Genomic DNA, 22,736 nt, shown 5'->3' on the forward strand with positions numbered 1-22,736 from the left:
TCCCCAGCTAGTCGAACAACAGCAGCAGCAGGTGTCGCAAAATACACCGACCCCGCAAGGGGAGCAGTCGGTTCGCTCGGTCAAACGCAGGGCCCCTCCTCTGACGGAGGAGGGAAACCTGGCGGAACCAGAGTCCAGTAGCATCCTATTGGGAATTCAGCAGTCGATTAGCTCTTTGCAGCTAATGGTCCAGCAACTAGCGGAAAGCATGGTAGCGCTCGCGGCAAGAGTGACACGTATCGAAGCACACATGGCACCTGCAGGTGCTAAACAAATCCAAGGTGTCAATCATGGCGAACAACTCAACTAGAGAGCTGGTCGTGTGGCATTGGAATTGCGCTAGCTTCAAAAAGCGCAAGGCTCCGCTGCTGCAGTTCCTTGCCTCACAGGCGGACAAACTGCACGTCATAATCTTACAAGAAACTTTGGGTAGCGAGGTGACCCTGCCCGGATACCGGGTCGGCTCGTCGAAATTCGAACAGGGTAAACGCGGAGTGGCGACCCTCGTCGCGAACAAATGCTCTTTCCAGGAACGAGATTTGAAATTAGGCAACGTGAAAGCGGAGGCAACCGCGATCGAAATCATACCGAACGGTTGGCTGAAAAACAGCGTATTCGTAGTGAACGTCTACAGCTCGCCCTCTGACCACAGACAGTCGTTCGCATCGATAATAACGAAGGCGACCTCAATGGCCAGGGGGGCCCCACTAATAGTGGCTGGAGATTTTAACGCGCCCCACGAAGCCTGGGGTTACGCAAAGCCAATGCCCAAGGGAGAGCGGCTATTGGAGGCAGTCACTAAGTGCTCGCTAGAGCTGGTGACGGACCCCCGCTATCCGACTCGACTAGGCACGTCGGTGGCGCGGGATACGACGCCCGACCTGACCTTCGTCAAAAACGTGCGAGGGGCCGAATGGCGAAACCTGCATGAGAACCTCGGCAGCGACCACTACATTCTGGCGGTGACGATCCCCATCAGGGCGGCACCACCGAGAGAATTTAAGGTCACCGACTGGGACGCCTTCCGCAAAATAAGGAAGGAAGACACAAGCGAATACGCGGACCTAGACAGCCTCTTCCGAAGGCTCAAAGAGGACGTTAGCACCGCGACGAGGGTCGTCCAAACCGAACTGAACGTGGAAAGGGTGGACGCGAGATTGGCACACCTATTAGAGGCAAAGAATTCCATCACGGCCAGGTGGAAAACGCAAAGACTTAATTGCATACTGCGAAAGAAAATAGCTGCACTAAATAGGGAAATCGAAGCGCACTCGATCGAGCTTTCCAAGCAACAGTGGAACGAGGTGTGCGCGTCGGTAGACGGACAAATGCGAGCCGGAGGCAAATGAAACCTCCTAAAGAAACTGTTAGACGACAGGCAATCCAAATGTAATCAGAGATTGGCAATCGATAGGATTTTACACAAGGAAAAGGAGCAGGGCAAAACGGAGAGCGAGCTCCTAAAGGAGCTGGCGGAGACGTATTTGCCACTGAGCCCGTCGGGCGACGGCGACTATCCACAATACCCTGGCGCAGAGGTCGAAGAACTCGACGCACCCTTCACGGAATCAGAAATTTTGGATGCCTTACAAGGCCTCAACGGACGCTCGGCGACGGGCCCGGATGGGGTCTCGAACAAACTGTTGAGAAACCTAGACGGAAAGTCGGTCGAGAAGCTCACTGAAGAAATCAACAGAGCGTGGGAAACGGGACGAGTACCCGAGGTCTGGAAAGAGGCCTCGGTCATACTAATACCGAAACCCGGTAAACCACTTGCGCCGGAGAACATGCGGCCGATATCGCTAACCTTGTGCGTGGGCAAAACAGCGGAACATGCCATACATAACCGAGTATCGCGGTACATAGAGAGAGGGGGCCTCTTTCCACACAACATGGTGGGCTTCAGACCGGGCCTCTCCACACAGGACGTAATGCTACTACTCAAGAAGCATATAATCGACGGCATGACCAGAGACACCAGGGGCATACTGGCCCTGGACCTAACGAAAGCGTTCGACACGGTCAAACACAAATTTCTACTGGAAACGATCTCGGTGATGGGGCTCGGCCGGAAATTCCACTCTTACATAAGCTCCTTCCTCAGAGACAGGAAGGCCACGATCAAAATAGGACAGGCCACGTCCGATTGGTACACGCTGGGTGCGAAGGGCACCCCACAAGGGGCGGTGCTCTCCCCACTATTATTCAATCTAGCAATGAAAGGGCTCTCGGACCGGCTGAGAAGAGTGACCAATGTCAATCACGCCCTGTGCGCAGACGACATTACGGTGTGGTGCACGGGAGGGTCCGACGCAGATGTCGAGCGGGCTCTCCAAGAGGCGCTGGACACAACGGAAGAGTACCTAATGAAAACGGGACTCCGCCTGTCACCCAGCAAATCGGAACTGTTGTTGTACAGGCCCTCGAAACAGGGCATGAGGAATTTGACGCCGATCGATCAAATCCCAATCAAATTACATACGACCGACGGCCAGCCGATCCCCAGAGTGGACACTATAAGAATCCTGGGGCTGCTAATTGAGGCTAAAGGCGGTAACACGCAAACCGTAATGAAACTCACGTCCAAAACGGAGAACATGCTCCGGCTGATCCTCAGGGTGACCAACCGCAGGGGAGGGCTCAGCGAGAGCTGTCTCATCAGACTTTACCACGCCTTCCTCATGAGTCACGTAAATTACGTAGCCTCGGCGTTAAAATGGACCAAGAGAGACGCGGCCAAGATAGAGACACTGATGCGCAAGAGCATCAAAAGGGTGCTAGGTCTCCCGATTACTACAAGCACAGAGCGGCTCGATCGGTTAGGGGTCCACAACTCGCTAGCAGAAATCATCGAAGCACAGACCAAGGCACAGGTCGTGCGGCTGTCGACCACCAGGGCCGGCAGACGCATCCTAGAAGAAGCAGGTATAAATGCAGAGGCAGAGTGCAACGCACGCAAGGTCGCGCTCAGCGCGTCGGTCAGGGGCACTTTCAAGGTTGAACCGCTTCCGAGAAACGTCCACCCGCAATTCAACGAGGGGCGCCGAAAGGCGAGGGCCCGAGCACTACTGAAATCGACCGCCAACTGCCCGGGACTGGCGGCATTTGTAGACGCGGCCCAGTATGGGCGCAGCGACCGGTATGCGGCCGTCTCGATACGCTGGGATGGTACGATCATTAACGCGGCATCGGTCAAGGGGGTAACGTCCGAAATGGCCGAACAGGTGGCAATAGCCATGGCAATGAGGGACCCCGAACGTCCTTACGTGTACACAGATTCGCGATCGGCGGCCAGAGCATTCGCCTCGGGCTCCATATCGCGGGAAGCGGCGGCCGTCCTCGGCAACGAGGAAGCCGCGGGTCATCACATCGTCAAATGGTTTCCGGCCCACATGGGGGCCGACGTGCACCCCGACTTTCCCAACGCCAACGAGCTGGCGCACGACCGCGCGCGAGGACTCACGCACCGCGGCGATCGTGGCGAGCGAAGTGGCGGGGAGGGAGGGGAGCATCGAGACCCGCTGCTCGCCTTCAACGAAATAACAACGCACTATCAGCTGTCGAGGAGGGCCTTCCCGCTCCCCCACGCTAAACTCAATAGACCACATTCATCGATATTCAGAATGCTTCAGACAGGGTCGTTCCCCTCGAGAGGCAGACTGAGCCTTTATTCACCAGAGGCAGAGCCGCAATGTCCGGATTGTGGCGAATCTTACTGCTCGCTAGCGCACATGCTATGGCAATGCTCCGCGTTAAGCGGCACCATGTTCCGTAAAGAAGAAGACTGGGAGGACGCCCTGCGAAGCGACGACCACCAGACCCAGCTCCGGGCTATCCAGAGGGCTCACGAAAGGGCGGAGGCTCACGGGCTTCCCGTCCCAACGTGGGTGCGGCCCGCGACCCCTGCCGACCATTAAACAAAGAGTGGGTGGGGAGGGGTTCCTCAGGACTCATTAAAGTTATTTCCTCCTCCTCCTCCAACCCGAGATATACAGATGCGGCAAAATATCCAGGTAGAAGAGCATGCACAATTAGCGTGACCAACAACCAAGGGAATGAGCTAATCGCTGCCACCATACCGGCCAGAAATCCAGAAACGGTGGAGGAAGTGGCCATCGTCCTCGGCATTGCCACATGCAAGGACACTGCAATCATCCTGACCGACTGGCAAACAGCATGTAGAAACCTACAAAAAGGACGAATATCTGCCGCAGCAGTGAAGATTCTAAAAGAAATAACAAGTCGTCAAGAACTACCAAAAACATATATACGTCGCATGGATCCCCGGCCACGAACACCTGGAAGTAGACGCAGCAGCACATGCTGTGGCCCGAGAGCATACCAGCCCGGATTTCCTGCCGCACGGGCTCCGGAAAACGACGACGGTGGAGGATATTCCCAACAACTACGCCCCAATATTGCAGCATTACCGACTGGAAAGAAGACAATATCCTCTACCAAATCCAAAATTACGCAAGGCAGAAGCCACCGCGCTCCGCAGAATAGAAACGAATTCTCCATGGATGTCCATCCATGGACATGGATGTCCATGGAATTATCATGCACCGGATGCACCCCACCAAACCCTCATATATACCTATGCCGATAGTGTGATATACCAGACACCCGCCAACATATGGTGTTGGTGTGCCCACACCGCGAGAAAAACAATCAAGATGAAACTCCAGAACCGCTACAAGCCATCGAAGAAACGTGGGAGGCAATGGTAACGGCGCAGAGCTGGAAGGATCAGCGAAGTCTGGTGGACAAGGCCCGGGCCGCGGTATTAGCCAACGGCTTTCTGGACAGAGAGCCGCCCACCTAGGGCGAAGAAAGAACACTTTCTCGCTGTTTCGCCAGATAAACGTTCATTCCTCCTCAAAAAAAAGGCACCACATTTCCAGCGAGCTCAGACCCGATCAAGGCAAAGTAGCTTATTCTCTTCTATGCCACCTCATCATCACCATGATCAGCTGCAGCACATTTTATTGCGATAACAAATATATGGACACTGCAGGCGAATTTCTGTCGTCGCCGTGAGTCCAAGCGCGATAAAATCGTCGCCGCGCGCCGTATGCTGTATGTGCGAGTGAAAGCGTGCCGCGTGCGAGGGTGAGCCGGCGATCGCGGCTAAATCTCGCGCACTCAAGAGAGAGAAGCGGGAAGGAAGCGGGAAGGAAGCACGCCGTCTTCAGTCGCGCGCAATGCTCCGAAGGGAAGTTGGGGAGGGGGGTTCTATTCCGGGCGGCACGACCGGCCGCGCGCGCCCGCCTGGGCCGGAAGGCTCCGGGGGGAGGGTAGGGAGGAGGGGGCGTTCTACGCCGCGGTAATGCCCCGCCGCGCGCGCCCACCCGCCGGGCCGTTGTATCTTGAAAGCCATCTGCGGCGGGGGCAGATGGCTTTCGCGGCTTAGTTCGCGTTGATGCGAGCGGCGGCACGAAGGTCAATTCGCTCTCTGCTGGGGCCGCGCTTCCTCACTCCAGCATTTCTACAGCGAGTTTCCGCGGTCATCGAGTGAGTGAGATATGCGTTCGTTTGCTTGTGCGCGCGTGACATCGTGCTTGTTCATTTAGTTAGTATGCCTATGTTTACAAGTTTATACTGCCGATAAAACTACTATCCTTACTCGGTATAAATGTCCACTAATTTGTTATCGCAATCGATGCATCGCCTTCCAGGCGAAACTGCGCCTTTTATTATGTCCACTGCCGGGTCTAAGGCCTCTCCCAGCGATCTTCAATTACCCCTATCTTGATTTCAAGTCATGCCTGTAAAGTGCCTAATTTCATCACATCACCTACTTCTCTGCCGTCCTCGACTGCGCTTGCCTTCCCTTGGCGCCCGTTCTGTAACTCTAATAGACTGCTGGTTATCTGCCTTACGCATAGCCTGGCGCTATAGGCGGTTTCATCCAGCGCCCACCGCGCTCTGGCAACGCTGTGCGCCGGCATCCGGCGCCCTTAGGAAACTTCCAGTAGCGGTTCCTTTTGCTCGCTTGTGCTGATATTTGTTCGCTCGTGCGCTCGTCCTGTGCATATTCCGTGTTATTTTTCGGGTGTATCGATATAAGTGCGACTTGTGGCATTCAGTGTGTTGCGTGACGGCGAGTAGCTCCCTGAAGCATCGACTGTTTTCATTACGTTCACTCCTCAACGGTGTTTTCCTGGTTGTTGCTGTTGCTGGCTTGAAAATGCATTCCGCATCGTACATACCACCTGTGAAACGTTCAAGGATGGGTTCGTGTTGTGTCGTGCCAGGGTGCAGCCTTCGTTCAGGAACCAACTCCCTTCCGAAAGTGCGAACGTTTAGGTTGCCTATCGAGACTGACAGGAGAAACGCCTAGATACCAGCGGTGCGCCGGGACAAGTGGCAGCTTACCAAGAGCTCCCAGATTTGCTCTGCTCACTTCATCCAAGGTACGTTACTACGTGGAGTAGCCGGACTGCTATAATGCTGAGTAATAACAGTGATACTGCACGATTGTTCTGACCGTATGTCGTGTAACTCACGCGAGAGCAGCTCGACTCTCGCCCCGAGTTTGCCCGCTCGTCCAGTTTCTTTCCTCGGCGTGAAACGCCATGCTACGAACATGAGTTAGAATTATTGTTTAGCGGGTGCCATGCTGCCTCGATTTATTTTAATGTTTTTCGTATCTGGGGCACAAGTGCACTTCTGCATCTTTACTACCTAGGTACATGTGCGCATTGGTTTATCATGTTTAAAGTCCCAAAGCGACTCAGCTAGGCTATGACGGACGCCGCAGTGGAGGGCTCCGGATAATTTCGACCACCTGTGGTTCTTTAACGTGCACTGGCATCGCACAGTACGCGGACCTCTAGCATTTCGCCTCGATCGAAATTCGACGACCGAGGCCCAAACGGCGTCTTTCGGGTCAGCAACCGCTGAGCCACCGCGGCGGCATGTGAGCATTCGTATCGGTATCGCAGAGCAGAATCGCAGAAAGGCTAGGGATTTCCGTGCATGCATGTAGGAAGTTTCGGCCGCATTCTAAAAGCATTTACGAATTACCGGAGGCCAATTATGGATTGCAATCTCGCGCCCAAAACTACAGGTTTCATTTTGTTAGAAGTGTGGTAAATTCGTGAGCATTTAAGTTAGTCCCACTTCAGTCGACCTAGGTGTCTTGCACTAAATGACTTTTGAGAATGTACAGTTATTTGTGAATGCATATTGAAAAGCAGAAACAAGGCATATGACGCAGAAAACATGGGCATGCACAGATGCACAGCTTACCACTTCATCCTCCATCTTGCAGCAATAAAAGTGCCATTGCGAAATGCAAAAACGCCCGTGTGCTTGTGTTGTAGTGCACGTTAAAGAACCTCAGGTGGTCAAAATTAATCCGGAACCTTCCCCTACGGCGAGCCTCATAATCAGAACTGGTTTTGGCACGTAAAACCCCAGAAAGAAGAAGAAGAAAGTGCCATTAAAGTTTTTCTAGTTTTTGGCAGTCCCATTACGTGCCTTGAAGACAACAGTCTGCGTTCATTGCATGTCATCACTAATATGCTCCGCTTGTTGCTCCGGTATTAACTGAGGGAAGGTGTTTGGAGCCCGGGGAAAACGAAAATCGCACGACATCATCGTCCAGCGGATCGGGCGCCTCTCTGCCTCTAAACATCATCTTTTGGCGATACCGATCTTTTGCTTCGGTGCTAAGCGCCTTAAAGTAGTCGCTCGTCATCTCGACAATATTCACGATGTAGAATCAGCTGTAGAATCACTGCTTGGTATTACTGCATCACGCGATGTAGAATCACTGCTTGGTAGAATCACAGATTCTACCAAGCAGTGCAAACATCGACACGCCGGCCTCACGTCGCGCATTTCTTCAAACAACATAGCCGGAAGTGCTTCTAGCTCTCCTGCCGGAAGTTCCGATTGGGCAACCAATCAGCGGCAATCGAGGTTTGTTTGTAAACACTAAAACCGTCTATGGCAACATTTTTTCCCCTTAATGTCAACAAGCCTATCGACAACGACCGTTTGCGCTGATCCACACCGCTGTCTTCCTGTCTCTTAACATTACGCCGACATTTTTTCGCTCATAGCTCGTTGCGTGGTTCTGATCTCAGGCTTCTTTGGTAACCTCTAAGTTTCTGCTCAATATGTTCCTACCGCTAGGATGCAATGAACAATTTTAACGCGATAGCGTTATAAGGGCCCCGGTGTCGCCGAAAATCGGGCTTCGGCGTGGGCGCGCCGGCATCGGTGGCTGAAAAAAATCATCCCGAACCACCGCGACCGCGCAGGCCCTTCGCGTGGCGCAAGGCGTTAGTGAACAAAAATTGAACTTCTCAAAGTAAAATCCGTTAGAAAAATCGTAAAGTACGATTTAACCACAACCTACAGAAATGATAGCGTCGGATTGCAATTTGAACGTACGAGAAAACATAATTCTGCTAAGAGAAAACTCAAACACAAACCCTTTTTCCAGCATTTCTACCATAGCAACAACGGCGCGCCCGGGTACGTTACTTGCAAAAACACCATCCAGATTGCGCTCGGCTCCCCGGCAGCGTAGAGAGCGTAAAACGGCAGCGGGGCGCAGATGGAGGTGGAGATAAAAAATGTCACAGTTTCGCCATAAGGGCGAAGCAATGAATGCGATAGCAACACAGCAATGTCATACGAAGTAAGGTGAGCGGCTTTGGTAGCAATATGAATTGTAGTAAACATGAACTGATTAAGTAAGCAGGTGTGCTGCGGCGTAAGTAGACCGGCATGAAGAGAGACTCGATGACCACGAGAAGGCGCGTGTGAAACGGTGGTGTTGATGAGAAGCGCTTCCCGTGGGCAGCGCGTGCGAAGGGACACACCTGTAGCGCTGCACTGCCGATCCGGGCAGCATTGCATGTGTAGCGTGCGTTGGAAAATGTGGCCCGACTATTACTAACTGAATGAACAAGCGTGGTGTGAGCACGCACAAACAAACATGAATAGATCACACTGAATGACTGCAGACAACGACTGTCAAAACGCTGGCAGCAAGCGCATACGCCGCAGCGGCGAAGGTACGTGCGGTCTATCGCTTCAACGGAAACTGAGCGGCGAATGCACGGCGCATAAAGGTCGGAGCCGTGCGGAGATAAGAGACGGTGGAGCGGCCGCGAGTGCGGAAACACGAATAGATCACACTGAATGACTGCAGACAACGACTGTCAAAACGCTGGCAGCAAGCGCAAACGCCGCAGCAGCGGGCGAAGGTACGTGCGGTCTATCGCTTCAACGGAAACTGAGCGGCGAATGCACGGCGCATAAAGGTCAGAGCCGTGTGGAGATAAGCGACGGTGCGAGCGAGCGACGAGTGCGGTTGTTGGCAGAGTAGAAGTGCGCCCCCCTTCAGGGATCTTTGAATGATATCGCGTTCCACTGTTAAAGGCGAAGCTTAAGCGTCCTCCATATTTTTGAATAGTATCGATATCGGTATAAGCTGCCGCTCATGATTTAGCAATGTCTGCCATGTGCGCTCCAACGTTGGTCCCCTGTGATTAGTATGCTTGTATTTCTTGCGTAACTATACTCGCGGACAACTTTCTGTGGCAATGAAGGGAAAGCTACAGAGGCAAAGCGCACACAAGTGAGAGCGCTTCTGAAAAGAGTACCGCGTTTTAATCCACGTTGGTTTAGGCTGTGGAAGAGAAAACAAGCAGCTCATTAGCAACAGTTAACTAAGACAGAACACACCACTAAGTGTAAAAGTTTACTTATTTTGCGGCTTCTGCCTTCCACGTCCCGGGCAAACGCAGAACCGTCGCACGTGGAAGCTGCGTCGATTCAGCGTCTGTTCCGAGCAACCAAAAAATCACTTGTGAAACGCTGTCGGACTACTTGGCGCGGTAACATATGTGCAGCATCCACGCGCCTGTAGCATTCCTTTCATTGTCACAGAAAGTTGTCTGCGAGACTGCCAATATAACGCCACCATCAGTCGACGCTAAACTCATCAGATTGTAAATTGATCACGGTAGCTTTCAGCCGAGCCAGCAGATCTTGAGCCAGTGTGCATGACGTGTATACCTTGTCCGCAAGCAGTCGATGACCGTGTCCGGCTGCGAGTCGAGAGTCATGTCGGCCGAGCGGCAACCGACGATGGCGGCCACGGCGTCCCCCTTGGCGACGCTTCGATGAACCGGATCGGAGAAGTCGGGCATCACCATGACACCGCTCATGGCGATCGCCCGGTGGAACAGGCCGCGGCTCATCGGGGACAGCAGGTGCGCGTGCACGCTCTTGGCACCTGCGCTCTCCCCAAACAGGGTGATGCGCGTAGGGTCGCCGCCGAAGTTCCGGATGTTCTTTTTGATCCACCTGCAACGTCACATCTGTGCTTACGGGACTGACACGTATCTCGAACTCGTCATACACCAGTGCTCATCGAGGTAATGAGTGGCTTAAAACTGCCACTGAGACCAAATCTGAGTGACGTGCAGATAACGCAAAAAAAATAATACAGCGACTGCGAACTATGCTATAAGAGCACCGCTTGTGTAAGCGCGTGCTTGTGTTGATGTGGTGTACTACCATCAACGTCGTTGAGGCGAAATTCATAATGTACGTTAATAACGCGTCACTGCAATTGCAGCCGTTCCATGAGCTCTAAAAATATTATTTACACGTCTACATCTGAAAGTAGGCATACGAGTAGTATTGTCAAGCATGTGAAATAAGCGTGCTTACGGTATAGTAATCGTAAACAGATTTCTGCGATATTCCTGCGATTTCTGCGTTCGTAATAGTCTTCACCGTCATTGGTTATTCTTAAAAGCTGCTTCGCAAAAATAAAGATCATGGCACAAAAAGACAAGGAAAAGACAATGCACATGACAGGCGCTAATCCCTTGCAACGTCCTTGTCTTTTTGTGCTGATTTCTACTTCTTCGTTATGAGCCAACTCGCCCAATAAAATGCTGTGCACCGGAAAACTGGTCATATTTAAGTGACAGACTAATGAAATGTGCTTCGCACTTGAAAGAATGTCACCAAGAAATCGCTCACCGTAGCGTGACTATAGCACACCGATGTAGAACAGGACACATGTTTGAAGTTAGCGCTCTGTGTATTCTGCTCCTATAATGATCGTACTTGACCCAAGGCTGACCTTGTTTGAACTCTGTAGTACAGTCATGCGATAAGAGCGTATGTGCGAAGTGCGCTCACTTGAGAGCAAGGTTCTGATCGAGCAGTCCCACGTTGCCGGGCGCCTCGGGCGTGTCGGCGTTGAGGAAGCCCAGCACCCCGAGACGGTAGTTCATCGAGGCCACCACTAGGCCCGTCTTGGCGGCGATCACGGCGCCGGTGTAGTTGTCGTACGAGGCCGAGCCGTAGTTGAATCCCCCGCCGTGAATCCACACAAGCACTGGCCGCTTCCGGTTCCCCTCCGCCGTCCACACATTCAGGTGGAGGCAGTCCTCGCCGTACTTGATGTCTCCGCTCAGCAGATCGCCGCCTCTCGCGTTCAGCTGCGGACACCCCGTACGATGGCTGCTCGCGTCCAGAGTGCCGTCCCAGGCCTGGAGAAGAATGCGCAAACGATCAGCTGCATTCCCGCTGCAGTAAGCGTTCTGTCTCGGCATCTCGTGATGGCATTCAGCACCGAGGATGTCTGATAGCTTTTGCATGTTATATGCAATGTATGAAGAAAGCGAGCGCCCGTGCAAAGGCTGCGACTTGTCAGGCAACTGGCAAAACAACTCCGTTCGAACCTTTGTTTGTTCTTGCCGTGAATGCCAGCGCCACAAATCTTGACCAAGAATCTCGGCAGGCGACCTCCAACCCCTGCTATGCCCATCCCGACCCTTTGATCGTGTCGGCCTCGATCACTTCCCACAACTCCAGCCAGCAACAGGTGGATTATAGTAGCCGTCGACCAACAATATAGTAGCCGTCGACCACTTAACACGTTATGCTACCCGAGTGAGCCAGGTGTTTTTATGGTAGAAATGCTAGCTAAACAGGTTTGAGTTTCCTCGTAACAGAATTATATTTTCTCGTGCATTGAAATAACAGTCCGACGCCACCATGTCTGTAGGTTGGGCTTAAGCTGTACTTTACCATTTTTCTGACGGATTTCACTGTGAGAAATTCAATTTTTGTTCACTAACACCGATCGCCATGACGAAGGGCCTGCGCGGTCGAAATCAATTTCTCCTGCACTAACACCTTGCGGATGCGGTGGTTGCGGATTTTTTTCCGTCACGGACGCCGACATCCAAGCCGACGCCAGATTTTCTGCGACACGGGGCCCTTAACGCTATCGCGTTAAAAACCAGCTGCTCTCAGAGCTGCACAGGGGGTCGGCACGCGCTCGTGCCATTGCTCCCGCGTTCGTCGTCGTCATCTGATTTCACAGCAGTGTTGCCAGGTTTGGCTATATATAGCCAAATTGGGCTGCAGAAAAAAATATTTGGCGTCGACTTGGACGAGTTGGCTATGTGGCTATATTTGCGCTACTGAAAATCTGCGACTTGGCTTTGTTTGGGCTATACGTGGTGCCCTAATCCACGCTCCAGAGGTGGCTCTGATAGAGTAGAAACAAATCTCGAATGCTATGTTTTAGCTGGCTGAGCCAGCAGCGCGGCTGTACGTGTGTGCGTGCGCGAAATGCCCGCCCGCCCGCCCTCCCCCCTCTTTCTCTCTCTCTCTCTCTCTGCGCCGTTGTCTGAGCCAGTGGCTTTGACCTGTGATGCACTGAAACTTGCACCCCGCTTCATCGTCAGACACCTGATCCCCGGGCATCGGGATGAGCCTGGGAGCAGAGGGTTTTTTTTACAGTACACTGTACTAAAATGGCTATGCTCGGAAAGGGAGAGCACTAAAATAGGGTCGTGCCATCGTGGCGCCGACATGAAAGAAGGGAAGCACGGGTAGAAGACACGCTCCAGTGTGTTCACGGCCATGGCTTCTGGGTGAAGTATCGCGCCGGGCACAGCTTTCGACCGGCACCACGTTGCTCACGCTAAGCTTTACTGCCGTTTTCCTTTTCCTGCGAGATGAATTTTTGTTCGTGCTTACATTCGAGATTCATTTCAATAGGTTGAACTTAAGATCGGATCCCCCTCGGAGAGAAGAATCGAACAATGGGGAAGTGGGCGAAGTATGCAAGAAAGTATAAAAAAGAATGGGAGCAAGACCACGAGCTCATAGGTGGGTCCTGATGCTTTTACTTATAGACGGTTTGCCCGTAACGTCACAGATGCAGATACGCATTGTGCGAATATCGAAACATGTTTGCCACGATGACATCAGTGCACCACGTCACATGAACATCACCCACCGTGTTAGCTAAGCAGGTGAGATGTCGCGCTGCTGGCTCGAGGACGCGGGTTTGATTCCCGGCCACGCGGCCGCATTTCGATCGAGGCACAATGCAGGAACACCCGTAAACTTATATTTAGGTGCGCGTTAAAGAACCCCAAGTGGTCAAAATTAATCCGGAGTCCCCCACTGCGTTATGCCTCCCATAAGTCATGGTTTTGGCACGTAAAACCCCAGCAATTATATTATTATTAGTAGTACATCAACATGGTTTGATTTTTGACAGTAACCGGTTTTCAAAGGATTACCACTGTAATTAATTTGTCGTTTTACCTTTGCTTTTTGTGCGCCGTCGCGGCTTTTACCATTTCCAGCGAGTTACGTTCGGGACGTGCTCGTCGCCGAAAACAACTGCGCGCTTCTTACACTGGGCCGGTATTTTGTAGCGACGCGTTATGCTTTATTCTATACTAGTCTTATCATCCACCGCTCACAGCCAGCTTATCCCGTTGATAACGTGAGCGGACCGTCGCTCACGTTATCGGACCGTCGCTCACGGCCAGGCCCATGGGCCGGGCCGGGCCGGGCAGTTTTTTCACGGGCTCGGGCCAGGCTCGGGCACGGCATGTGCTTTTTGACCCGGGCCCGGGCCGGGCTCGGGTTTTTTGACGCGGGCCCGGGCCGGGCTCGGACTTTCTGGTAGTGTGCATGTAACGTGCAGCGAGTTATCCTCGGGCTTCTCGACTCTGAAAAGCATGTCTTTTTCGGTCTCGGGCCGGGTTTGGGCCGGTTTCGAGCCGGGCTCGGGCCTAAGGCAAACGGGTGGCGGGCCGGGCGGGTAACGCAGATTATTTCCGGGCCGGGCCCGTGTCTCGCCATAACACTTTTGGTCGGGCTCGGGCGGGCAGCCCAACGTAACAACGGGCCCGGGCCAGGCTGAAAAAATCGGCCCGTGCAGTGCTCTAGTGTGAACGCGCGCGCAGGTTATGTCACGTTGGCGAGAACAACAGCGGCTATAGTTCGACCGATGGTTCGACGTACTGGCGCCGCCAGCGTAACCGGACGCGCGGTCAATGCGCTCCGACGCGCCTGGCGTCTGATGACGCTCGCCCGCGTGCCGATAACGCCGGACTATAAACGCGCCTTAATGCTCTCTTGTGGTTTGACCTCTAGCTCTCAAGGTGAAAAGTGTTGAGCTGCCCACGGCTGCTGAGGTAGCATAATGAAGCTTTCGCTTCAAAAAGCAGAGTTCATAGTTTATATTACTGTAAATAACTAAAAATAATAACTTAGCACTACCTGTAAAGCACTGTGATTTCGCCCTCGGCAGCGATTCGCTGGAAATTGAGATCTTCCGGGGCCAACCAAGAAGTGTTCTGTGTGAAAGCATGATGCTGTTGATGTCAAGGGTCTCACGGCGGCACGGACATATTGTTACGACGGGTTGTGCAAAAAAAAAAGATTGCCCTAGTCGAATGCGAAAATACATACACATATAAAACTGCAAATAAAAAGGGCTACATTTGGCAACGAAATTGTTTGCTCTTTTTTTTTTTGTTTTTGGCTACATTAGGCCTACTATTTCTCTAGCTTTGGGCTACGCCGCCTCGTACGACCTGGCAACACTGTAAATTCACAGCTGGCTGCGTCCGCCGCTAATCATTCCAGCGTAGAATTTCACTTCTCCTCTGTCGTCGTAATGGGGAGGCCGCGTTTACGGGGGTATGAGCCATTGCTTGAGGGGGTATGAGCCATTCATTGTCTTACGTAACGGACAGATTAAACTGTGAAGAAATTTAATGAAAATCCATCCAGAATGAACGCGCTCGGGAAAGGGCTCGTCGTCGACGTGCCGATTCTATAGCGTGAGGGCTTCCGAAGCCCAGGATAAACGTTTGCGAAGAACCGCGGACCCCGAGTTGCGGGAACGCGATGTTGAGGCCAAACGTCAGCGTCGTCTAGCCCTCCAGGAACCCGACAACGGTGGTGCACGCCTCGGCAACGCTAGCGCCAACTTGCCCGGTGCGACGGCCAGGTTTCAGCGCGAGTTTCTCAACCGGAACTTCGGATCCAGCTGCAGTGCATGTGTGATCGGTTGTGGTTCGAGCACAACGTGGAACTCGTCAGCGCAATTCGTTCGGATGAACACCGAAGAAACACACGACAAGCTTCGCTTACCCCCATATCCTCGATAGGCGAAGAGCTACTAATTTTTTTAGCTATATCGCGCGAGAGCGCTATAATATGGTCACACGTCGTCCTGAAGGGAATATCGCATAGACGACTCTTGCACATGGCAGTGCTTAGTGCACTTGAGAGTACTTCTGCCAGTCTCGCTGATTATCGCCGCTTAAAGGCGCTAAAATGACGTGTGATGGACGCTCGCGCGATATAGGTAAAAAAAAATCACAGCATATCCACGAAGTGAATGATGATCAGTGGGCGAAGCACCGGGGGATCATTCGGGTAAACCACAGCTATACGGACGAGAGATAAAGAGAGCGCGCGTCGGGAACGAACGCCCTTGTGCAATGCAGCGCCCCTAGCTACGGACGAGAAAGAGAGCGCGCGTCGAACGAGAGAAAGAGAACGCGCGTCGGGAACGAACGCCCTTGTGCACCGCAGCACACCTATAGCTACGGGAGGAACGCTGCGAGCGCTCGGAGTGGATGGTCGCACTCCACGTCGGCTCCTGCGATTTTCGGTGTTTTCGCCGCCCCAACTTCACCTACTTGTATGATTCTTGCACGAGTGGGTGCGGGAAGGTATCAGGACCACGTAGACATCATCCTCTACGCTGGACCTTCGGAGATTCTCCCAGGAGAGTTTTAGTTTCCCCGAACAACGCCGCTCGCCGCCCTAAGCCTAACGGGCTTAGCGCGAGCAAGGCCCCAGGTAGGCCTCGCGCCACAGCAACTGCTCCCTCGACGTGCCCCGGTCGCCCACCGACATGGAGTCCACGGTCGAAGGAGAACTGATCTCAGAGGAAGAATGGTCGGACGACTCCTGGAAGTCACCCGGCTACATCGCTCAAGAACGACGCCGCCGCGAGCTCAAGGCTCAAGGCAAGGAAGTTCCCAGCCTCATTGCGACGGGAGCGAGCTCCTACGGCAACGGACGGAGCACATCGAACCCCAAGCCGCGCCCGCCACCCCAACGCAGACGCGCACCGCTACCTAGAATGCCAGCAGACGCTATCCACATCGTGGGACGCCCGCAGTCACCCATTGACCTCACCAAGGTGCCACCGTGGCAGCTACACGAAGCCCTGCTCAAGGCAGCCTCGTTGCCTGATCAACCACCCGGGATCGCCTACGGACGCATCCCACCAACAACACTTTCACGCTGAGCGTCGTGGACTCTCGGCGTGCCCAAGTCTACCTCTGCATCAAATCCATCAACGTGGGCACCCGCACCGTCGACCTCCACGTGTATGCTCCCCCTCCGGACGACGCAGTGCGAGGCATCATGTTTCACGCGTTCGACGATTTCTCGGACGAAGAGATACTGGCAGACCTCCAAGCCAGCAAACCCGACATGCCTATTGTGAGCGGCAGACGCATGGGCCAGACTAGGCACCTGGTGGTCACACTCACAAGTAAGGACCTCCCGAAATGGATATTCTATCATGGCACCGACATCAGACTCTATCCGTTCTACAACCGGGTGGAGTCATGCTACAACTGCCGCAAGGTTGGCCATCGCACGGACGTCTGTCCCTTGCCACGCAAGCAGCGATGCCGCCGTTGCGGCGGGGAGCACCCCCCACCCAAGGAGGGCGAAGCTTCAACATGCGCGCCACGCTGCATTGTCTGCGGCGGGGCACACAATACCAGCAGTTCAAACTGCAAATACCGCTTCGTCAAGAAGACGCCGCACACCCCACAAACGAAGCAAGCACAAGGACCTGCCCGGGTCACCCGGCACAGTGCGTCTCACAGCGGCAGCTCCAGCAGCCGGTCCCCGTCCCTCCGAGCACGGTCGTCGTCGTTCCCGCCGCTCGACTCCAATGGCCAACCTCAACGTCGAGCCAGCAGGTCCCGGTCCCGCACCCGCCGCTCAAGATCTCGGTCAACCACACGAGCCCCCTCGGCAAGCCGGCTCCAGTCGTCTAGCCAAGGCCACGGAGAGCCACCCAAGATGGTGGCCTGGCAACATGGACCCCCGGCGTCGCTGGCATCCAACTCACAGGTGAGGGAGATGGCCAAGGAGAATTCCGCCTTGAGAACCCAGATTTCGACCCAGCAAGCCCAAATCTCCGCTCAGCAGTCCCAGATAGCTAAATTGACTACCTATATCCAATCCCTTGAAGCTAAGATAGACAGGGTTCTCGCCTCTCACACATCCACACCGACATCAACACCTGCATCGCATACACGGGTATTCTCATCCGCCTCCACTAGCACGGCACCACAGCCCCAAAGCTCAAACAAGCGCAAGGCAGCCACATCCACTGCCTCGCTCCATACCGAAGCGGACAATGCCACTGCCGTAACGGCGGCCATCTCCGCCCTAGAAACTAAGCTCGAGGCACGCTTTAACGTGATCAGTGAACTTATAGCCACACACCTTCAGGAATTTCACGCGTTCCGCATGGACACGATAAACACATACACTACACTCAAGAGCTCTGTGGAGGCTACACAAGCCAAACACAGCACACAGCTCGCCGCACTACAAGAAACGACAGACACCAGCCAAAACTACATATTAGAGGAAATCCGTAAGAAGCCAGCCACACACCAACGCCAGCCCACCAGGCAGGGCCTCACACCGCCACAAACGTAACATGGCCCCACGAACAACCCTGACAGTATGGAAGTGGAACTGCAAGAGCTACCGCACTAAGCGGGGACACTTGCAGCTTCACATCCAACACAACACGCAAGACACACCAGACATCATAGCACTACAAGAGACGAACACTCCCGTAAAACTACCAGGTTACACTCCATACAATCAGCTAGGACCGGCCAACGGGCCTCACCCCAACACGGCCATCCTTGTACACCGCAACCTTACAGCCACACAACACGAAATTGAAGGCACAGACATTCAACACACACTCCTTGAAATACTGCCGAGGAGAAGGGGAGACAGCCCGCTCTTCGTCCTCAGCATTTACAACTCACCACGAGACAAGGGTACTACATCCCACTAGTCCTCCGCAAAGCGTCTCGCTGGCCAAAGGAGCGCAATTACTGATTTTGGGCGACTTCAACGCCAAACATCTAGAGTGGGGTTACCCAAAACCCGACCGCAAGGGCACCCGATTATGGGAGACCGCTCAAGATCTAGGGCTTACTATACTCAACGACCCACAACAACCAACACGGGTTGGTAACAGTGTGTGCAGAGACACCACGCCAGACCTATCCCTTTGCAAGAATATACCGGGCGCCCGGTGGCAGAATACAGGCCACACGGTCGGCAGCGATAATTACATTTTGTCACTGTCTTTTGAAACGGCCGCCAGCAGGGCGAAGACGGCCAAGGCCCGCATTACGAAATGGGATAAATTCCGTCAGCTACGCGAAGAAACAGCACCCGACTCCATATTGGATCTCAACGAATGGATCAGGTCACTGAGCCGCGACGTGACTTCGACGACGTACGATGTGGTAGCGCCTCAAGAGCAGCCATCGACAGATTCCCGCCTCTTGCACATGTGGGAAGCACGTGAAAGCCTCACGCATAGGTGGCAGCGCCAACGTCACTGCGACGGCGCATAGCGAAGCTCGAACGGGAGATCGAAGCTCACACCTCTACACTGGAGCGTCAGCAGTGGGGCCAGATCTGCAACAGCCTCAACGGCCAGCTGAGCTGCAAGAAAACATGGCACCTGCTGCGACACCTGCTGGATCCCGGCAACACCAAGTCGGCGGCACGTAATCAACTGACGAAAATTATACACCAATACCCAGGCACCGACGCGGAGCTGCTTGCGGATCTCGCCAGCCGGTACATTAACACCTCGAGCCAGAGCGATACGCACTTGCCACACTACGTCGGAGCTCCCAACGAACAGCTGGACGCTGACATTTCGGAGGCAGAGGTCTGCGCTGCGCTACACAAGCTGCGCACGACGTCAGCGCCGGGCCCCGACGGGGTTACGAACAAGGCGCTGCGTAACCTCGACCCGAAGTCCGTGAGAGCAATAACCGAATACATGAACGAGTGCTGGCATACCGGCCGTTTACCTCCTGAGTGGAAACACGCACGGGTGGCGTTCATACCAAAACCGGGCAAGAAACTGAACCTAGAGAATCTTCGCCCCATTTCACTTACCTCCTGCATAGGCAAGCTCATGGAGCATGTAATATTCTGCCGCTTACAGAACTTTGCAGAGGAACAGGATCTTCTACCACCCACGATGCTCGGTTTTCGGGCACACTTGTCTACCCAGGACGTCCTCCTTCAATTACACCACGACCTCTTGCATCCAGACAGTGGTTCGAGCACGAAAGCTTTACTGAGTCTGGACGTCCATAAGGCTTTTGACAATGTGCTCCACGCGGCAGTGCTCGAGAGCTTAGCCGACTTGCAACCCGGCGAACGAACCTACAACTATATCAGGTCGTTCCTCACAGGCAGGACGGTCGAGCTCGCGGTGGGGGACCTGCGCTCCGCTCCCATCCGGCTCGGGAACAGAGGCACGCCGCAAGGCGCAGTCCTGTCGCCATTCCTATTCAACCTCGCAATGCGCACCCTCCCTCCGAAACTGAGTGAAGTCCCGGGACTCAGACACACGCTATACGCCGACGACATCACGCTCTGGACGTGTGAAGGGTCGGACGGCACAGTTGAAGAAACGCTCCAACATGCCACCGACATCATCGTGCAACACCTGAAGGCAGCGGGATTAGAGTGCTCCCAGCACAAGTCGGAGCTCCTCCTTATCCGACCACCCGACCGAAGCAAGCACAAGTCACCCCCACCTCACATCACGATACGCGTAAACCGGCAGCCAGTCACCCACGTCGAGAACATACGAGTACTGGGCATGATACTGCAGCAGAACCGGCGGAACGGCATCACCATTGACCGGCTCCAGATGACGGTGAACCAGACCATGAGACTGCTGCACAGAGTGAGCGCGCGTAAGCAGGGCATGAAAGAGAAGGACCTGCTCCAACTCGTCCAAGCCTTTGTCGTCAGCCGTCTCACCTATGCACTACCATACCTACACTTACAGAAGACAGAACGAGCTCGCCTCGACTGCATTATACGACACGCATACAAGGTAGCCATCGGCTTACCAAGACACACCTCCACCGAAAAACTTCTTCAACTGGGAGTTCACAACACCATCGAAGAACTCATTGAAGCACATCGCACATCACAGGTTCACCGTCTTCAAGGTAGCAAGACCGGCCGCTGGATCCTCGCTCGACTAGGCCTCAGAGCGTCCCCGATGGGCAGCGACCCCGCCACCATCCCACCACACATCAGGCGCATGTTCATCATCAAACCCCTGCCCAAAAACACACTCGCCGGCCACCACGACGGCAGAAGAAGAGCGAGGGCCCAGGCACTACACAAGACGTACGGGACCAACTCCGCTGTGGCGTACGTCGACGCAGCCCAGTACTTTGATCGACCCAACACCTACGCCGTTTGCGCCGTTCCAGGCCCAGGACTCAAGGCACAGACAACTTCAAGCTCGCTAAGCGCTGCCACACCCACCGAAGAAGAAGAAGCCGCCATTGCGTTGGCTGTGGCCTCAACTGACGCCTGTATGGTTATGAGCGACTCCAAAACCGCCATAACAAACTTTGCGCGAGGAATAGTGGCACACACTACACTAAAAGCTCCTACAGTCACTACAAAACAGTGGAGAACCACGCTCAGTAGAGTTGATATGGGTCCCGGCTCACGCGGGGAATCCAGGGAACGAAGCGGCCCACCAACATGCTCGAGGATTCGTCAGCCGAGCGGTGGGCCTCCCGTACCCGGAGACCTCAAACGAAGTCCTGCTCTCATATCACGACATAACCCAGTACTACCGTCTTATGCGACACACTAGGCCCGCACCACACAGTAAACTAAACAAGCGTCAGGAGGTCACCTGGCGCAGGTTACAGACATACTCATATCCGAACCCCTACGTATACTCTTACATTTACCCAGATAAAGTCCGTACTGTCACCTGTGCGGCGAGCTAGCTACGCTCAGTCACATCCTCTGGGACTGCGAAGAGGATCCCCCTCCACCCGCTCTCCTGGGCTCTCCCTCACCTTCATCGTGGAAGGAAGTGCTGTACGTCCAGTCCGGACGTACAACTCCGAGCCGTGGAGCGAGCCGAAGAGGTCGCCGTCACGCATCGCCTGGCGGCCATCTGGCCTTCCTGAGGAGCCCATGAACTAGCTTCCCACTCTGACGAATAAAGTTCTCTCTCTCTCTCTCTCTCTCTCTCTCTCTATAGCTACGGACGAGAGAGAAAAACGCCGGAAGCGTTCTCCGGAAGCTGGCTTCCGGAGAACGGAACAACCCCGTACGTTTGTACGGGGTTGTTTTCGTTTGATGTGTACGTCGATCGCCGCGTCGTCGGGAACGTTCCTGGGTAGGCATTGCATGAGTTCCTGCACTTCGATCGGGAACGTTCACGACTTGCCCCAACGCTGACGTTCGTTCTGGACGCTCCCGACCTTGCTCAGGTTGTTGTCGAACCAAAGCCGGTCGCACACGTTGCAGCTGTGCCCGAAGCTCGGAACGCAACAACCCCGGCTTCCCGAGCCTTCCTCTGCTCCGCGGCGGTGGCGCTGCCGCTGCAACTAGCGCCGACGTTGACGTTGTTCATGGCGTTTCGCACATCGTTGCACAGAGAGAGAATGACGGAAGCACAGCGAACGCGCGCTTTATACTGCGCCGCGACACTTGCGCCGCCTACCGGCGTACCCTTAGAGAGAGAGGGAGAGAGTGAGAGAGAGAGAGTTATATGCGATGATTTGCTGTGCCGCACCTGTGGCGGAGAGGGGAGAGGGAGGAGGAGAGCGCGCACCTGCGTAGGAGAGGAGAATGAGGGAGAGCTGCGCATGCGCAGTATGGGTGCGGACGCCGCAGAACGGACACTGCCCCGAGCATTAGCATATGATGCTCTCGCATCTAAAAAATCAGCGTAGCTTGCACTGGAGGCGCAATGCTAAAGAGACAGCGGAGCTGATAGTCACCTAGCTAGTCCTGGCTTTTGGGCTAGGCTAAGCACTACCAAGTCATCCCCAGCATTTCCCTGAATTTATTGATCGATTATCGATTAACTATTGATTGGCTATCGATTGGCTATCGAAAGGTAATGGCCACGTATTTGGACCAGGCTAAGCACTACCATGTCATCCCCAGCATTTCCCGGAATTTATTGATTATTGATCGATTAGCTATTGATTGGCTATCGATTGGATATCGCAACAAGACATGCCGAGCCAGCGACACAAGACGCCACAAACAAGGCCAGTGGGATT

General features: G+C 54.1%; 1 protein-coding gene across 2 annotated transcripts in view; it reads right to left on the reverse strand.

The window, feature by feature from the left end:
• Window positions 1-22,736, reverse strand: part of LOC119465143 (cholinesterase 1-like) — an 84,499-nt gene that overhangs the window by 18,958 nt on the left and 42,805 nt on the right. For both annotated transcript variants that reach the window (XM_037725943.2, XM_037725944.2), the window contains 2 exons: window positions 11,182-11,534; window positions 10,042-10,332 (listed from right to left, as the gene is read on the reverse strand). In XM_037725943.2, coding sequence (XP_037581871.1) covers window positions 10,042-10,332; window positions 11,182-11,534 — 644 coding nt within the window. The remainder of the gene's footprint in view (window positions 1-10,041; window positions 10,333-11,181; window positions 11,535-22,736) is intronic.

The sequence above is a fragment of the Dermacentor silvarum genome, chromosome 9 (assembly GCF_013339745.2).
Source record: "Dermacentor silvarum isolate Dsil-2018 chromosome 9, BIME_Dsil_1.4, whole genome shotgun sequence".
NCBI classification, from domain to species: Eukaryota; Metazoa; Arthropoda; class Arachnida; order Ixodida; family Ixodidae; genus Dermacentor; species Dermacentor silvarum.